At 41.0% G+C, this 17,933-nt stretch overlaps 1 protein-coding gene across 8 annotated transcripts in view; it reads right to left on the reverse strand.

Moving 5' to 3' along the window:
* Positions 1 to 17,933, reverse strand: part of KLF7 (Kruppel like factor 7) — a 93,752-nt gene that overhangs the window by 32,632 nt on the left and 43,187 nt on the right. For 5 of the 8 annotated variants that reach the window (XM_030916250.1, XM_030916249.1, XM_030916251.1 and 2 more), the window contains one exon: positions 17,009 to 17,642. In XM_030916250.1, coding sequence (XP_030772110.1) covers positions 17,009 to 17,642 — 634 coding nt within the window. The remainder of the gene's footprint in view (positions 1 to 17,008; positions 17,643 to 17,933) is intronic. The other 3 variants (XM_010386074.2, XM_030916252.1, XM_010386076.2) reach the window with 2 other exon arrangements.

Raw genomic sequence — 17,933 nt, forward strand, 5'->3', positions numbered from 1 at the left:
TCTGAAGAGCTCCCAGAAGAAGTGCCTCAAGATTTTGCCAAGTCAAGAAACGCTTTGGAAAGCTGTCGGAAATGATGGTAATGGATGCTAAGACTGGGAAATAGGCTGAAAGCACAGAGAGTGGGATGGACTGGGGTGGAAGAAGGGTGGGGTCTGCTCCACTGTCCCTTTCTTGGCCTGTTCTCTAGAAAATGCCAGCATAATGCTGTAGGGGACAGGCTTTGGAGTCAGACCCAGACTCAAAAGCCAGCTTGGTCACTTATGAGCTGGGCATGTCTACTGTTGGGATCTTCTAGGCTTTCACGTTCTCATGCCTAAGATGGGAAAATCACCACCTACCTTGTAAGGATTTCATGAAATGGCTGTGATCATTCAGGCTTTCTCTTCCACTCCAGCCAAGTCAATACCTGCCCCCTAGGAAGGGATATCAGGTGTAAACAAAACTTCAGGGCATCTCACCTCTCACAAGTGAAAGCATGACAAATCTCAAGAAAGGCTAAGCAGGTTGTTTTAGTGTTAACTGCACAGAGAACCAAACAGCACCCGACAGCTGCTGTGGCATCAGAGGCCTGCTCCTTCCAGGGCAAGCATTATCATGAATAATTAAAGCCAAGCTCTGCTTATCAAAATAAATGAACAAAGGATGCCTCTGACATAGTAGTACCCCCACCAGTTTTGTTTTAGGAGACCACTTTTTCTCAGCTACTGCTCCTACCACTCTGATCATCTTCAGCGGCATCCCTATCAATTTGGGTAAATTAGCAAGCTTCTTCTCCATATGGAGCTGTGGCCGCAAATCACAAATATGAGTGTGTGTAAAATTATATAGCACAGGCCCAATGTAATCATAAACACATTTATATTTTATAACTGCTGTTTTCTCCACCTTCAAGCCGCATCATTGCCTGGGCCCCAGAGGTTCCCAAGCACTCCCCACTAGCTCCTGTGTGCAGCCGTCTTGCTTTGTGTGCAATTTCCTTCCCCCTTGTCACAGACCGCTATCTGCCAAATGCCAGCCAGCTCTGCTTTGTGCTGTGGTGGGCAAGGAACCATACCAGCTCACAATTCTCTCTGCAGCAGAACACAGACACAAATGAGCAGGTGACCTCTCAAACCGTGTCAAAACGGGCCCTTGACCCAGAGACCTCAAAACTTCAGTGAGTTCGCTAAGTCACCCAACTAAAAAGACCTATGTCTGCACAATGTGATTGTGTTTACACAAAGATTTAACGCCTCAATAGAGCAATAGAGCTGTTCAGTTAATTTTAATTATTGCTTTACTCTTCTCACAACAGATTTTTAAAAAAATGCGTAACGGTAATTGATCCCACAAGCTTTGTACCTATGGTCCTTGTAGTTCATACAATGACAGGAGTGGGAAGGATGTATGAAAAGTTTTCCCTGGCTGCAAAGCATTCTTTCTGGCTTTGCTCATTAACTATTCTTTTTGGATAAGATGCACACCAGGAAAACCACACACACACACACACACAAAACTTTAAGATCTAACTGTGAGGGGGGGAAAAGATACACAGGTGGGCTCGAAAGTATTCTAAATGCTTAGTAGCCAATTATCAGCAAAGAAAAGGCTATTATCAAATTGGGTTGGGCGCCCTGCCAATTCTAACGATTTATTAAGGTTATTTCCATGGCAGGTAGAATGAAATAAAAAGGGCAAGTTTGAAAATACTTCAAACTTGTAGGGGAACACAGGATCACACACAAAAATATCTACAGACAAACAATCCTTAAAAGAGTGGAGCCCTCAGGGGTAATGTGTGTTATTCCTTCAGCCTTCCAGGAATTTGTCTTTTGGTGTTAATACCTTTTCTTTCCTCAGATCTCTGGAAGATAATATAAGTGCCCTTCACTCTGAGGTTCCTGTAGATCCTTTTGGCAGAATGCTAGAAAGCAGCTATTCTTCTTCACTGTGTGCTTTTCTGAATTCAGAGGAGAGATTTCTGCACATATCAAGCACAATCATAACCTGAGTATGGGATCTTCGCCCATGAGTAGACTTACAATTCCTGTATTTACCAAGGGTTTTTATTCTTACGACTTCTAACCCATCCATAAATATCCTCAAATAAATGGGCAAAAACAAAGATAAAATAAAATTATCTTGAATTCTACACTTATCACACAAACAAAAATAAATGCACAGAAATCATTTCTTCAACCTCACCTAGCAAAGCTCTGGTGTAACTGAGAGGGGCATACAACTCACATACCAAGATCCACCCATCCATAGCTTCCTTCGAATTCTTTAAGGCATCGCCATTTGGATTTTCCAGCTTAGTAATAAAGAGGATTGCTAAGATGCATTCTTTCAAGAGGTTCAGAGAAAAGTTTCTATTTGCTGTTTCTCATCAAGAATTATCTAAAATATGCAAATGCACTAGTATTGAGATATCACTTCAAGAATCAATACCTTGTGTCTGTTTGCATCTTCAAAGCCAGCTCTTTCTTAAAATAGGGGAAAACCAACTAAGATCAAGGATTCTAAGTTCAACCAAAATAGACAGAATGTAGGAATATATAAGATAATCACTTAGTTTTCTTAGCTATTTTGAATTAGCAGTTATACTGAACAAGCAAAATAACAACAAATATTAAGCCATTTATTTTTCTGAACCATAAACAAAACTGAATTTATTTGTACTGTTTTAACTTAGGCCCCCAAAAGAAATAACTGATCTCTAAAGGAAAAACAGAGTAGGGCAGGCTCTGTGATGGTTCAGCAGTGAAACCTTTGAAAAATGATTCTTTGAGCCTAGGTTCCCTTATTTGTACAATGGGTATAAGAAGACTTACCCCATCAGTAAGTGAAGGTAAAACGGAAGGATGTATGTGAAACACTTGGCAACTGTAAAGATCAATACAAGTTATATTATTATTGCTTACTTGGGTAATGCACTAACATGGAAGCAGTCATTCCCAGGCTTGGTACCAATTGCCTTCTTACTCCCAAAGCCAATCTGAGTAGGAATGCCTCAGCCTACCCTTTCTTTAGCACATCTGCTCTGGGAAGCTGACTAAATAACCCACTGCATCTTCAGGTCATCAAGATAATATTACTAATTCCCTACTGGGTCTAAAACTAAGGTCCGATAACAACTGGGATCCAAAACATGGCACTTAGCATGACCCCACGAGGCCAGCTCACTAATGGCAATCTCTTAAAGTGGCAAGGGATAAGCTAATATATGTAAAAGCCACAGCTGTCACGTACTCCCTACAGCCACATTCACATGTATGAGAGGAATAAAGTCAGCAGTATTATCTCCAAACAGCAAGGACAATGCCATACAATTATAATAGCATATTGTCCATTGTATCTGGGGATGACATGTCTGACAATGTTATTTTCTATGCATGTGAATGTAGCTGAAAGAGCCAATGCATAATTCACAGCTCCTGACAAAATGCAGACATAAAGTATGCGTCCATTAGATAAGGTCATTTAAATCCTTCTACCTGAAATAGCACCTTTCTTCCTAAGCACTCTAAAAGCTTCCAGTGTGCTCCTCATGGTGCTGGTGCGAACCAGAACAGCGAATAGTAGGAAATGCACTGAGGTAGCAAACACCAGCGCAATATACAGTTTTCCCAATAAAAGTTTTATTTTCCCACAGAAAACATGTCACTCTTATTTCTTCACTAACAGTTAATCTTCTTTTTGGTAACGAGGAAACAATTGTTACATTTCAGCAAGGCCACTGTACCCAGGGGGAGAATGACAATACCATATGATGGTGTGGCTCTTCAGCGCCTGGACAGCTAGGCCCACTTCCTGGCAAAGCACCTCCCTCCCACGTACCAGCCTGGCAGTTGATGTGATCAAAACTCTGCCTCAGCAAAATCTCAAATTATTACAGGTCAGGAGCCCTCTGCAAAAGGGCAGGGCATGAGGCTTGTGAAGAGTCACAATCACGAATCTTCAATCTAGAAGGTTAAGCGTTTAGTGGAGGTAGGGAGAGTTCTTTCTTATCATAAGGGGAAAAGCGGCACAGCATCTAAGTCCTGACAGAAATAATAAATAATGCAATATTTCCATTGAGTCAATATTGTTAAAGATCATAAAAGGGAAGAAGATAAGACCTGGTGGGTGGGTCATCTTAAAAGGACTAGGAAATGTTTTGCAAGTGGTGCAGAGCAACCTACAGAGAAGAGGACAGCTAAGGTTGCATTAGGCCAGGGTTTCTCAACCTTGGCACTGTTGACCCTTGGGCCCACCTGATCCTTTGCTGCGAAAGCTGTCCTGGGCATTGTAGGATACTTAGTAGTATCCCTGCCCTCCACTTCCCAGATGCCAGTAGCATACCCCCAGCCCCAGATATGACCATGAAAAATGTCTCCAGACATTGCTAAATGTTCCCTAAGGGACAAAATCTCCCCTGGTTGAGAACCACCACATTAGGCAACTAATGATCTCACATTTTGGGAGAGTGGCTGGACCCAAAGATTTGCTGTCACACATAATGGCCTCTTCAGACATTGATAGGATGTCCCAATACACTCCTTGAATCGTTGTGTGACTTTCCCATTCCTGCTATGCCCTTATTAGCCTCAGAAGTTCTTAAAAGTTCAGGGAAGGCCCATCTGTGTGGAATGCTCTCCCGGTGTGCACAAGCCACATAAGGTTTTGAGCACAGGGTGTCCAGCTACAGGCTGAGGGGGGCTGAATCGGGCTCTGCTCCTCAAGCACAGGGAAACCGCCCAATGCAAAGGGCACCTTTTTCTAATTCACACGCAAGCATATTATGGCTTAGCAGCAGCCCTGCTGAGGGACTAGCAGCCATCAGATTCGCCCTTTCCAATTCTGTCAACCGGTTTACTTGATGTCAAAGGTAGCAGTTTTGTGTGGCCATGAGAATTAGCAGAGCAGGTTTTCAGGACTGAGGAAAACCAGGGGTTGAAGCAGCTCCATGGAATACCTTTCTTCATTCCCCAAAGCATGCTTGCTTGTATGCCTACACTCTCACTATTTTAAACACGGAGACATCAAAAGAAAAAAGATCTGCTCTCCCAGAAGAGGACAATGAGAGGAAGCTCGGAAGTATGCACTGATGTCCATGTATCACTGGGACTAACCATGACCACCTTCAGCCTTCAAAGACTCCTGCCTTGGGTTTCCAGGGTCTTGCTAGAGCCACAGTGAGGCTGTATAAGCACATCCAATCGATCAGTGAAGAAGAGGGCTGGGTAAGACAAACTCCCCAGACTTCTTTGAACTTTTCAATCTGTACCCTGCTTAAGTCAAATAGGGACAATCCATAATGTCCCTGAAAGTTGTTGTTCTGACAGTCTGCTGTCAACAAAGATGAAATACTCAAACAAAACCTCCCCCTCCCAAAGTCAGAATATAAAACTTGTCAAGTGACAAAGGGATATTCTGACTTCTGATGGTTTTTCATAAGTAAATGGCTAATTCATTTAATGCGCAAATGCTTTTGAGTGATTAACAACTGGTCCTTTTAATAGAGAAAGCAGAAATAATATTATACCCCCTCTGTAAGTTGTTCTTTGATAAAGAAATTTTCTTTTGCAATTTGAGTACTACTAATGGCTAACTGGTTTCCTTTAGATAGGTGTTGATGCTGCGATCTTCTAGCAATCACCTAGCCTAGCTGGAGGTCTTCTGCTATGTTAAGGGTATTTTAAGTAGAAATGATTCGATAAAGCCTGAATTTATCTTATGGTGGAAGGGCTTGTAGCTCAGCCTAGGCCTCCTTCTGCTTCAATTGTGATAGGGTATGGTGGATCTCATTAGTATGGGAAACCACTAACAGCCGTTAGTGTCAAATAAGAGTTGCCTTTGCTAACTATTTCTGTGCACAGTCACACAACATGCTCTGAGTTTTCTCAATAAAACAGTTCCTTCCCAGGGGAATAAAGCTGCCTCTTCAAGGGGCCCCAATTTACATACACTTTCTCAACCATTTAAAGTGAAATCTCCTTGGAGCATCACTTCACTTCTAAAGAATCTTCCTTGTCACACTTCCAGTGAGAATTTCAAAAATGATGAAATGAAAACTTCTACTTCAACAAGAGATGACAACTATATGCAAAGTAATTACCTTTTTACTTGTTTTTTAAATCACAAAATTGACTTTAGATTTTGCATCACATTTGTTCATTTGCCATCAGGAAAGTGGCTATGGTGCAAAATGTGTTATGGCCATGTAAATGCAATGTCCCACTGAAAAGCACCAGGGTATGTGCTGTGCACATCAAAGGAATAAAACCCGTAATAGGAAAGTCAAGTATCTGGAAGCCTCCCTTTACTCCTTCATCATAAAACAGTTGGGAAAATCCCATAATGTGTTTAGTCCATTCTATTTCCTACTTTATACTCTGATATCAAGAAGAATGGCTACAGAGTAATTTGGTCCATTTAAGAAATAAGGTGGCACTATCCTTAGGATGTTAAAGATGCTATCTTGTTGTAAAGTATTTAAAATATCTGCACAAATTCTATTACTACTCATATCAAAATACAGGTATGTAATATTTTGCCAGTTTTTTTCCTGAAGCAGACCAAAGCTGTCATTTAAGTGATGTCTTCAAATGTCCTGTTTCCTTTAAACTATATTTATAAGGTATGCCGAGAAAGACAGACTTCAAGACTTTAATGTGTTTCCATAGCTAAAGGATTTAGTTGAGAAGGCAGGATGAGGGGCCGCAGGTGCCAGACATTGTGTAGAATTTGCACTTATGCTCCATTAATTGCCAGCATATCTTCCTCTCCCTTTTCCTCCCCTCCCTCCTGACTAAATCCCTCTGGAAAACAGCAGAGCAGCAGGCCCAGACTGGTACCCAGCAGCAACACCAGGAGCAGAAGTAGACAATTACCCTCCAGAATACAAAGTGGGGGTGGGGGGAGCAAATGATGCAGTTACCTAGCAACCAGAAAGAGCAGAAACAGCTGTGTAGCAGGCCCGGGCTGGTACCCAGGAAGAAACAGGATAGCCAATTAGCACACTGTATTTAATGCTGATGTGGTTTCCTAGTAACAAGATGTACAAGTCTGTCTGTTGCATTTTCCCCCTCCCTTTCTCACATTTTCCTCAATCATGCACAGTATTACTATTTGCCCTAATTACTGTTTCTCCACTGCTTCCAGCGACCATTATTTTATCCCCAGAGAAATTGGAAGAACTCACGAAAAATCTTCTGTAATGACAGTATTTAGTTTCAAATTCAGTTTAGCTGTAAGCCTTGAGACACTAAACAACAACAAAGAATGAAAAAAACAAAAAGCCAGCAAATTGCCCTCTGCCTAAATTTATAAGTAGCCTATGACACCTTTTCTAAACGCTAATATTTACATGCAAGTGAAACAAAAAAATTTAATATATACCGTCATTTTGCCACACATTGCATTTTCAAATAGGGTAAATCCTCTGTGTACTTGAATTTATTCATATTGATTTTCTGACTCTCTCTCCTGAACACTAGGAACATAAAACGTCTTATTACCTATATCAAGGAAGGGAGATGTATCTTTTGTTGCTCTTTTTAAAATACCAATACTAGTTTCAACAGGCTCATGACCAATTGAGAATTCAATATGAGGAATCATTATTTCCTTTCTGCAACAGACGTTCAGTACAGGTGAAGGATGTTGCATATCCCATAGCAAGGGGATTCAAAACACCACATTATAAGTTCATAACCAAGCAACGAATTCCATGAAATGACATTAAATTACATAAACACACAAAATGAAGACAGAAACCTTTTAAACGGGACTACTGCATAGTTATTCTAAAATATTTCCTACCATATCTTGGTGCTCTTTACCCTCGGATATGTACCAGAGTCAAGCTTTGTCTTGGTTCTATTCATTAGGACACAGATAGAATCCCTACATTTGTTAGGGCATCTGCTAGACTCCTAGAACCACTCTCATTTAACACTGGCCTCCATATTAGAACAAACTATAGTCCTTATTACAAAACATCCCTGCTAGGAAAACAGCAAGGGCTCCAGAGAAAGATATTAGACACCCTAAGACACCTAACTAGCCAATACTCTACCATGGAGATCAAGTTCTTTATTAACTAAAGATGGCTTCTAGTTTCCTGCCTGCAACAAAATGATTGATAGCTTTTATCATTTTTAGCTCACCTAGTGAAACAGATAAAACTATGATGGCCCAACAAAATTGGGATTAAAACATCGTTTTACATTATTTGCCTGAAAACAGTATGTACCACTTTACTGAATTCCATAAATGTTATAGTAATGGAAACAGGATACATTTCAAAGGCAGAAACAACAAAAGAAGCCTCAGTATATGTTTCATAATACCAGATGAGTAGCTTAGAATATAAAAGGAGTTTTAACCTGTAAATGTATTTTATTTTGCAAACAAAATAAAAGAGGTCTTACATGAATGCAGATAACTTTTGAAGGGACGAAAAAAAAGATGTAGGTGCAAAAAGAAGGGGGTATGCCAAGGAAGCTTGGTTTAGGACAAAGCTGGACTGAGGCTTCATAAGGAACCAGCAATCAGGCATTCTGATCTTTCCTCCCCTACAAGATTATGGAGTCCAATCCTGGGTTAGTCCCCAGCTCACCTAGCTCCATAAATATACATGTTGAAGGAGAAAGTAGGGTGAATTGAAATATGGAACAAAGCATGCTAAGCTTATTCTCATTGCAGACATTCTCAAATAACTGAAGTGCTTTCACCTCCATTATACAACCAACCATTGGTGACTGAACATGGAGACATTGCAGGAATGAGGAGTAACTCCATCAGTGGTTGGCTGAATAACTAGCACACTAAAAAGTCACCAACTTCTAATTACTTTAAGTGATCTTGCCTCGACTAACATTTGGCTTAATAACGTCATGTCAATACATTAACAAATTGTTGAAAGGAAGCCACTTTCAGAAAATGTAGAAAATCCAGTAGCACAGGAGAGGTAGACGGGATGCTGCTGGAATGATGGAATGAAGTGGGGGAATGCCATCCCAGTTCCCAACACTCCCCCATCATGTCTCCCTACCTGTTTACAGACTACTGAAATTCTATGAAGTTTCCCCTAGTTGAAGGTTAAAAAACTAATAATAGAAGATTAAAGTGTTATACACTGGTGGATGGATGTATAATCCACCGACCACAACAGTCTACAGTGTATTGCTACCAGATCCTTTGTGTTGTGAAGGACAGAGGAAGGCTGCAAGACAGAAAGTGGCAGAGTACAGGAAGGGATCAGATATTAGGTTCTTAGGTGGGGAATGCAGAAGAAAAAGACCTGTATTTTAGAAAACAAGTTTGGCCAGGGCCATCCAATTTGCCTCCATCAGGGTGAAGACAAATAGAAACTGCCTGCCTGGAAAGGGTTAGGCGTTCTCCATTCGGTACCAGAGTACCAGAGCTTAGTGTCACATGACACATTCTGCCCCTGGTGGCCCAGATTCCCAAACAGCTGCATTTACTCATCGGAACTAATTTCCTTATATGAAAAGTTTGTTTCCTGATGATCCGTTATCAAGGCTTCAACTGTAATTTCTACTACATTCAAGCTGAATATTTTTCAAAGAAAGACAGGTCATTTTAAAATTATTTTTCATCTGTCTTTATATTTTAACTTTTTTAAAAAGATGATCATTCAAAACAAACTTGTTTAAAAAAATTAATGCATGAGTTTCTTAAACTCTGGTTTTTTTTTTCTAATTCAAACACAATCACTACATTATTGTTTCAACTTCAGGAAACATAGAAAATTCCTGCCTACCATCAATTCTTATAACGTCATCTTAGCCTTCACTCTTTACAAAGCTCCACAGAGCTTTCCTCAAACCTTCCTATATTAGATGTACAGGATAACCATGATCATGATGGTAATTAACACTATATTATAATAGAAACAGCCTCTGTACATTATCGATTTATTAAAAGGAACAGTTTTTCTAAAAGTTCACACTTGGCCTTCTCAATGTCATTTTTTCATTTGCACAGACTTCTCATGACCCTCTTTTTTTCTTCTCTATCAAACAGAACTTGCCTACCCTTGAAACCTTAGAATTTATAAAATTCTATTACTTTCACTGCCTTTTCTGAAATGAGATTCCTCTTTTCTCTTCTCCTTCCTCCCAGTTCCCCCACATCCCCCACCCAGGCTATATTCTCTTTTGAGATCAGGTTCCAAATATAGTGATTTCATGAAACCATATTTCAGGCTTTTGTGTCAAAAAGCAAGGTCCTGGGCAATAAGAGAGGGACTAGTGTATGTATAGTGGGTGTTCAAAAATATTGTTTATGATGAAATACTCATTAATTTTATGTTTTCCTTTCTCCTCCATTCTTATTTTAACATACTTATTTGCTTTGTGACTATCAATTATCCATTAAAAGGACATCTGGAATAGGCGTCCCACAAAGCCTACATTTATTATCATAATATAATGATAAAATAAATGTGCTTGCTGTGTATATGCTGAGTTTAAGCCATGCTTCCCAATATACATTTACATTAATTTATCTTCATAAATGTTAGGAGTTATCACACTGCTAAATTATCATGCGGTAAAGTTTTAAGATTTTACTGAATCAGAAAATTCTCCCAGTGATTGTTTTTCACCACCTCACTTCATACCCTTTCTTTTCAAACTTCTCTTAAGCTCTTGAATATGCTAAATCAAAATGATCAAACCCTCCTATTCAGCTCTCTCCACCTTGTGAACTGAACATTTAACCCTTATTCTTGTTTCCATCCCACAATCGGGGTTTAATGAGTTTCTGCCTCAACACATGGATAAACTTCATTAGCAGCCATGTGTCTCGGCATATTAAAGGCCCTTTAATGTCTTAAAATTGCCCCCATTTCAGTTGCTATTGTATAAATTCAAAGAATTCTTATCTATGGCACTAGGAGGTTGAAAGTGGTCGATGAACCCCCTACAGTTCCACACTGAGGTATTTAATTTTATCCTGCTGATATGCCTGACCTTGAATTAGGGCTTCTATTTATATAAATCACTATATTATCACATTGGCATCATTTAAAAAGATGAACAGCATCAATAAACACTCTGTCCAGAAGGAGAAAAGCGACTTGTTATCTCCAGATCTTCCATGCTGCCTCTGACTGCCGATGCAAGACCCTGCTTTCATTTACTGACCCATCACCGCCCTTTAGCACTCCTTCCCGAATGGACCACCCTGGTCTCCTTTGCTGGTCACTCCACGGTAGAGTGCCTGACATCTATGGGCACTTAATACCTGTTCGCAGAAAGACTGAGGAACACAAACAGTAAATAAGAAGCAAGACAATCTACTGAGAAGGATGTAAGCCTATAGGTCAGGAGACATGGGTCCAATTTGATTTCTAACAACAGGGAGTTGCACAGCCTGAACTAAGTTACTTTTTTTTTGCGGGGGGTCCTCAGTTTCTCCCACATTGTGATAATACTGACCTTTCTTATTTCATAGGGACAGAGTATTAACATTTGTCATTTTAATACGTGAACTGAGACTGGCATGTCTCTCCTTAATACTAACGTTAAAAAAAATGAAAATAGTAACGACCATGAAATAGTAGCTTTATCAGTAACAATAATATGCCTTGAAATGGAAGACCATTTCTTTGTAATTTCCTTGTACTGCTTCTCAGTCACCTGATGAGGCACTATGTTTAAGGACCCTCCTAATATCCACCTATTTAGAGAGGATATTTAGTTTTCATTGTCCATTTGTATTTCAACTATATGTTTCTAATTTCCTCTCAATAACGGGTTACTTTTTAAAAATTCATTTGACTTGTTTCCCCTTCATTAGTGAGCACAGAAGTTAAGAGCACTCCGACTGGAGCAATACTTTTTGGTGCAAATCCTTGCCCGACCATCTGTGATGAGCTGTGTGACAATGGGCAAATTACTTGACTTCTCTGGGTCTCACTTTCCTCATCTATAAAATAAGATGGTACCTACGTCATTGGGTTAGTATAAGGATTAAAAGGGTTAATATTTGTAAAACATTTAGAACAATGTCTGGGACATAGCAAGTGCTTTGTATGTATTTGTTGAATAAGTAAAATAAATTGTATTTCAAACTTTAAATGCCTTTCATTACATGTAGGACATAACACTTCTGTTTGCCTTTTGAATGCTACACTGGTCTTTTTGTTTGTAGTATTTTTAGTCACCTTTTCATCTGAAAATAAACTAGTTCCCCAAATTCTGATTAAACTTAGAGATTGTGCCACTTTCTGATTCAGTAGGATGAGCCCCAAAGCAAATGTAAAATGCTAAGCAAATTGCACATTTGTATTACTTTTTCACCTGAAAAGCATCCTGTTACACTGTTCAGTACAAAACCTAGAGAATGCTTATCACCACCCACGGTTTAGGTGACAGGAACTTCAGTCGAGAGAGAGAGTCCTCCAAGCAGCACATAAAGAGAACACAGCTTCTTCACATCTCCCTTCACTGCGACCAAGAATCAAAGATCGAATGACTGGCCGCTGTCCTGACTTTTCCAATATGACTCACGCGTAGTAACATAAATGTGGACGTGCCTTTATATGCATTTTCAAATTTGAAAAGTCTGTTCACTTAGCACAAAGCACCATTTCAATGAAAGGTTTTTATCTCTTCTCAGAAGTAATTAAGAAGAAATGTAGAAAATACTTCTTTCCTTTTTTACATAGAAACTATTAAGATTTTTTAACATTTGATTTTTGCTAAGAATGAGCATGAAGTTTTTTTTTTTTTAACAATGGAAGTGAAAGTTACCTTTCATCAAAATATTAAGGTTTATTTAGCTGACTCAAGAAGATGAATACAACTATGATCACCATGGTAGAATCTGTGAGAAAGAAAAATATATGAAGACCAGAAAACAGAGTAGGAGAGAAAGGTCTACAATGGCTTGGCTGCTAAGAACATTTTTACGCTCATGCCAACACTAAGTGCTCTTCCCAATGAATAAACCATATGCCCGTTTAAAAAATATTTTTATTGTTTTTGAGACAGCGTCTCGTTCTGTCACCCAGGCTGGAGTGCAGTGGTTCAATCTCGGTTCACTGCAACCTCTGCCTCCTGGGGTCAAGCGATTCTCCTGCCTTAGTCTCCTGAGTAGCTGGGACTACAGGCGTCCGCCACCTCGCCCAATTAATTTCTGCATTTTTAGTAGAGATGGGTGTTGGTCAGGCTGGTCTCGAACTCCTGACCTCAGGTGATCCACCTGCCTCGGCCTCCCAAAGTGCTAGGATTATAGGCGTGAGCCACAGTGCTCGGCCCTTATGTCCATTTTTATACGCTTCCTTTCACTAAATCCTGCTACTTCATAATATTCCCTTTGTCCCAGTCCTCGCCTCATCATCCTGCACCTCCAGCTCAGTACCCCCACTCTAACTTTACTTCCTTGGGCAACCCGTGTTTGTGCCCTAGCTACCAATGTGAACATCTGCTACCTTAAAAAATAATAAATAAAAAATCACCTCATTGCCTAATATCCTCCAGGGCAAAAATTTTGAAGGATTCAGCATCCTCAAAAAACAGCCACAGAAGGAAAAAAATGTATATCTTTTTCAGCTCAGTAAATTCTATCTATATAAAGATTAAATGAATAACACCTTAAAAATTATTCAATGCAAGCAAATCCATGTTACCAACATGTATTGTCTTCCTTTATGCATATAAGAGGAAGACACACACATTTTATTTTACTTCGTTTCTTCACTGTTTCTCCTTTGCAATGTATTACCACATAGAAGAGATATAGCATGTATCTGCAACTGTAGAGAATAAAATGCAAATATTTCTTTCTCTGGGATGGTATTCTTATCTCCCTTTTTTCCTGTATCAAAACACCTCCCCAACTGGAAGATAAGAAATATTTTGACTGAATTAAAGTGAGTCCTGTGTTAAAATAGCTTGCCTGAATCCAACCAGAGCCCATTTTTAAAAAATCTTCATTTCCACATTTGGTCAGCAGCTCTCCCAACTCCAGGCCTTATATCAGCAGCCTCTTTCCAACCGAATTCCCATCTCCATATACCTTTGCCCTTGAGCTTTTACCAGTCCATTTCCTTTACATGTTTGCACTTAATTTGATTCCATCCTTCACGCTTTTTTCATTCTTCTTAGTTCATCTACACCACATAAATTATCACCTTTGTTTTCAGTTCCCCATGTGCTCCAATTCACACCAATTCCAAATAAATACTTCTGATTCTCATCCATTTAATCCAAATTAATTCATATTCTCCCCACCCTCCAACCCTATCTCTACCTCCCCTTTTATCTGTTTCTCTTTCTTGTAGCACCTACTTTCCCTTCTGTGCATGTCTCTGAGGAAGGTTTTACAGGCAAAATGCTTCCGCGGATGCAAGGCAACTGCTTACTATGTTGTGGGAGGAAAGCCATGATCTTTCTGCCTTATTGCCAACTTCCATGGGCTAATGCTTGCATGTCTGGTTTATCCTCCATAACTTGTGTCCACAGGTGTCATCACCCCACATCCCATTGATAACCACTGGCAGCAAGAGGGAAAAAGCTTCTTGCTGTTTTACGGTATTTAACTTTGGCTAACTGGCTTATTTCTGGCTTACAAAAGCTGTTTTTTCACTCAGTCATCACTAATATCAACAACAATAGTAATAGCTATAATCAACCCCACTACTATCTGTAATGAGTTCTTACTATCTATCAGGTATTTTGTTTTTTTACAAGTATTTTACAGATATCTGCTCATTTAATATTCAAAAAAACTAGGAGGTAGACACAATTGTCTCTATTTTAGAAATGAGGTCATAAATCTAGGAAGCGATAGTGCGAGGACATTAACCCAAGTCCACCTGATCACAAAGCTCAGCTCTTAACTGCTTTGCAATACTGCTTTTCTAATAATGCTGGTGCCTCCCTGAGTGAATTCCCTATAGGAGTCTTTCCACTTTAGTCCAACGTAAGGCAAGTAGTTGCAGGTGCCAGGTAACATAATGAGCTCCACCTTGGTAATCACTCTGAGTAGACAATGCTCAAAAAAACAAAGCACCAAATAATGCATCAACCCTAACAGTCACCCTCCTGACATCTCTGTTGGAAAGAGGGGATAAGAAAGAAGAAGAAAATGCTCTGGACTCCCTAAAAAGAATCTCTGCTTTCCCAGAGCTGTCCAGCCTCCATGCTAAGCGTGCCCTTAGTGCCAATAATTCAGAAAGTGTCCATAATCATGAACTCCACAGCCCCAAGACAACACAACATTCTTGCCCTTTTCTGCCTTCTCTGGTTTCCTGGAGGGGCCAGGAGACGAGTCATGCACTTCAGCCTGGGAGCACTGCAATGTCTTTCCAATGTCTTGCCATTACTTTACTCATTGACTTTAGAAAGAAAGAAATATCAATAAAAACTACCTTTAGGACAATATCAAAGAAGCAAAACCTGACAATAGCATGAAACATTAGCCTTGGTGTATGTGGAGTGGTGAACTGGAACCCAAATTCTGATGAGAAACCATGAGTGGGTCTCCGCCTGAGCCACGGGATATAATCGTTATGTTAGGAGACTGTCCCATGAACCAAGCAAGAGCCACACAGGAAAATAAGTTCAGAGTTACAGCAGTACAGGCCCAAGTCCTGGTGTGCAAGGAAGTAATGTCAGTCTTCATTCTCCCATGGGAATAACTCTGAGGTTCAAAACAGTGATTTCCTCTGTCACACATTATGTATTCGAACTTCAGAAAGTTCTTCTCTACTACACAGAAACAGTTCATAGACCTCCAGAACATTAGAATTGAAAGGTGTCTTAAGAGTCAGATTGTTCAACAGATGTGGACAATGCGCTCTGGTGAGGTAAAGGAATAGGCTCAAGGTCACAGAGCTAGATAGTGGCCGAGTTAGAACTAAAGCCCAGGTTGTTCTGATTTTCCAGCCAACAATCTCTCCCCTGCACACTTCTTTGGTGGCACAGCCCAGAAGGCCCCCCAGAGCACCAAACACTTTTCCTAGCTTATATGCCATCACTGATTTCTCTCCAAGAATGCTTTTATACTTCCACTTACACCTTTGGGGATTTTCCCTATTCAGCTCGCAGCATGCAAACAGTATGCAAAAACCACACAGGTAGCACACTGATGGAGAGTCACTTAAAAGCCACCAATCACAGTAACTGCTACTAACATCCTCGTAGCTCAGGAAGAGACACCACCCCTAAGCTCCAATCTCAAAGCAGAGAACAAAGACCAGTTCCAAGAAAAATACAAGTCTCACTCTTTTCTGTGTAAACCCCACTTTTCCAAATTATCCCATTGCTCAAAAGATCAATATGATTGGAACTTAGGGGTGGTGTCTCTTCCTGGGCTACTAGGATGCCCTGAGTAAAATACACAATCCCCATCCCTCCCCTACCCGCTCTTACCACACACATAGCAATGTAATCACTTTAGCAACTTCTCAGTAACAAGCTCATTAAAAAGCAATTCTGCCATCTCTCCATAAAGCACGCGCCAGAGAACAATGCAAAAGAGGAGATGCCAATTAATTATAGAATGATCACATCTAATGAACTCTGAAACCCTCCTGCTGTTGGTGACTTTGATGAAAAATCAGGATGCTGGGAAAAGAGTGAATAGGGACACCCTGGCTACCTTGTTTAACTGTGAATGCTTTCAAATGCATCCTCAGACCCCAGTGTTGATCAAAACTGTGGAGCTACACTCGCAAAACAATGCAAAGTGTCAGGAAAGCGACAAGTGTCTGTGTCACAAACAGCTACGAGTCACTGCCAGGGCCCCCTTCAGCCATCCTCAGAACTGTGTGATTCTATGCTGTGGTTGGCACTGTAGGGACAAACCCACGTCCTGTGCTTGGGACATCTTGAGATCTTAAGGTAACAAGTGAGTCATTCTTTGTCCCTACCTGGGCCCTCCCGCCTGTCTATCACCTCCTCATCCGCAGGGATGCCACTCCTCAGAACAAAGAGGAGCCCTCCCACATGAGGAGGCTACAGGAGGGGAAAGGAGAAGAAACCACGTGCGGCCAACTTGTACCACTACCTGTGTGAGTCCTCTGGTGGGCCTTTAAGTGGGAGCTTTTTGTATAAACTTTCCGGCACCCGTTAAACTGACAGCGGTGAACCCTCTTCTTGTTTTCGGGACATGCTTCAGCCCCTAGCCCTCCTTGGTCACTGTCGCTCTGTCCACTCTTAACGGCCCCGGCAGCCGTCACGGCTGCTGCAGCTGTTGCGACCCCTCCCACCTTTACAGAGCTGAGAGCAGCCTTCTTGGCCACCAGTTTCAACGTCACCGTGCCGTCCACGGCAGAGAGAGTTTGTGAGGTTTTGACCAGATGGCGGCTGAGCTCAGGGGACGATGGGGGCGTTAATGAGGTCACTGCGTTGAGCTGGGCCTGGTTGACGGCTGTGTAGCTGTCTAGAGAAGAGCTGGCCGGCTGGAGGCTGAGGCAGGTCTCAGATAGCAACTTGTCCCGAGAGAGCAAGATGTCCACTGCTGAGCTCTTCTCACAGATGGCCGCTTCCACGGGGAGCAGCAGGGGGTCTAAGCGACGGAAGCTTTCCTCAATGCACGGGGGAGGGGAAGCGTGGAGGAAACAGTCCAAGTCCTCACCAAAGGTCTCTGAGATCCTTCTGGGCTCCGTCTGTAGGTAGCGTTCCAATTCAAGGCATGTCTGCGAGAGGAAGAACGAGGGAGAGAAATAACCATCAGAGGCACAGAACACCATGAGGCCACACGTTGACAGGCAGAGGGGAAGGTGCAGAGAGATTGGTTTTATGGCTTGTATCAGAAACACTTTAGTAGAAGGTCTGACCTTGTTATTTATTCTCTGAATACCTCTGAAGGGTTCATAAGGGTCACATCACATGATTTAAATTACTCTAGCTGAAGGAGAACAAGAGCCTCAGAAGGACTATCTCATACCTTTGAGATTCCAGAGAACATCAAATGATGATCTCTTGCC

This window comes from Rhinopithecus roxellana, chromosome 14, assembly GCF_007565055.1.
Source record: "Rhinopithecus roxellana isolate Shanxi Qingling chromosome 14, ASM756505v1, whole genome shotgun sequence".
Classification (NCBI taxonomy): Eukaryota; Metazoa; Chordata; class Mammalia; order Primates; family Cercopithecidae; genus Rhinopithecus; species Rhinopithecus roxellana.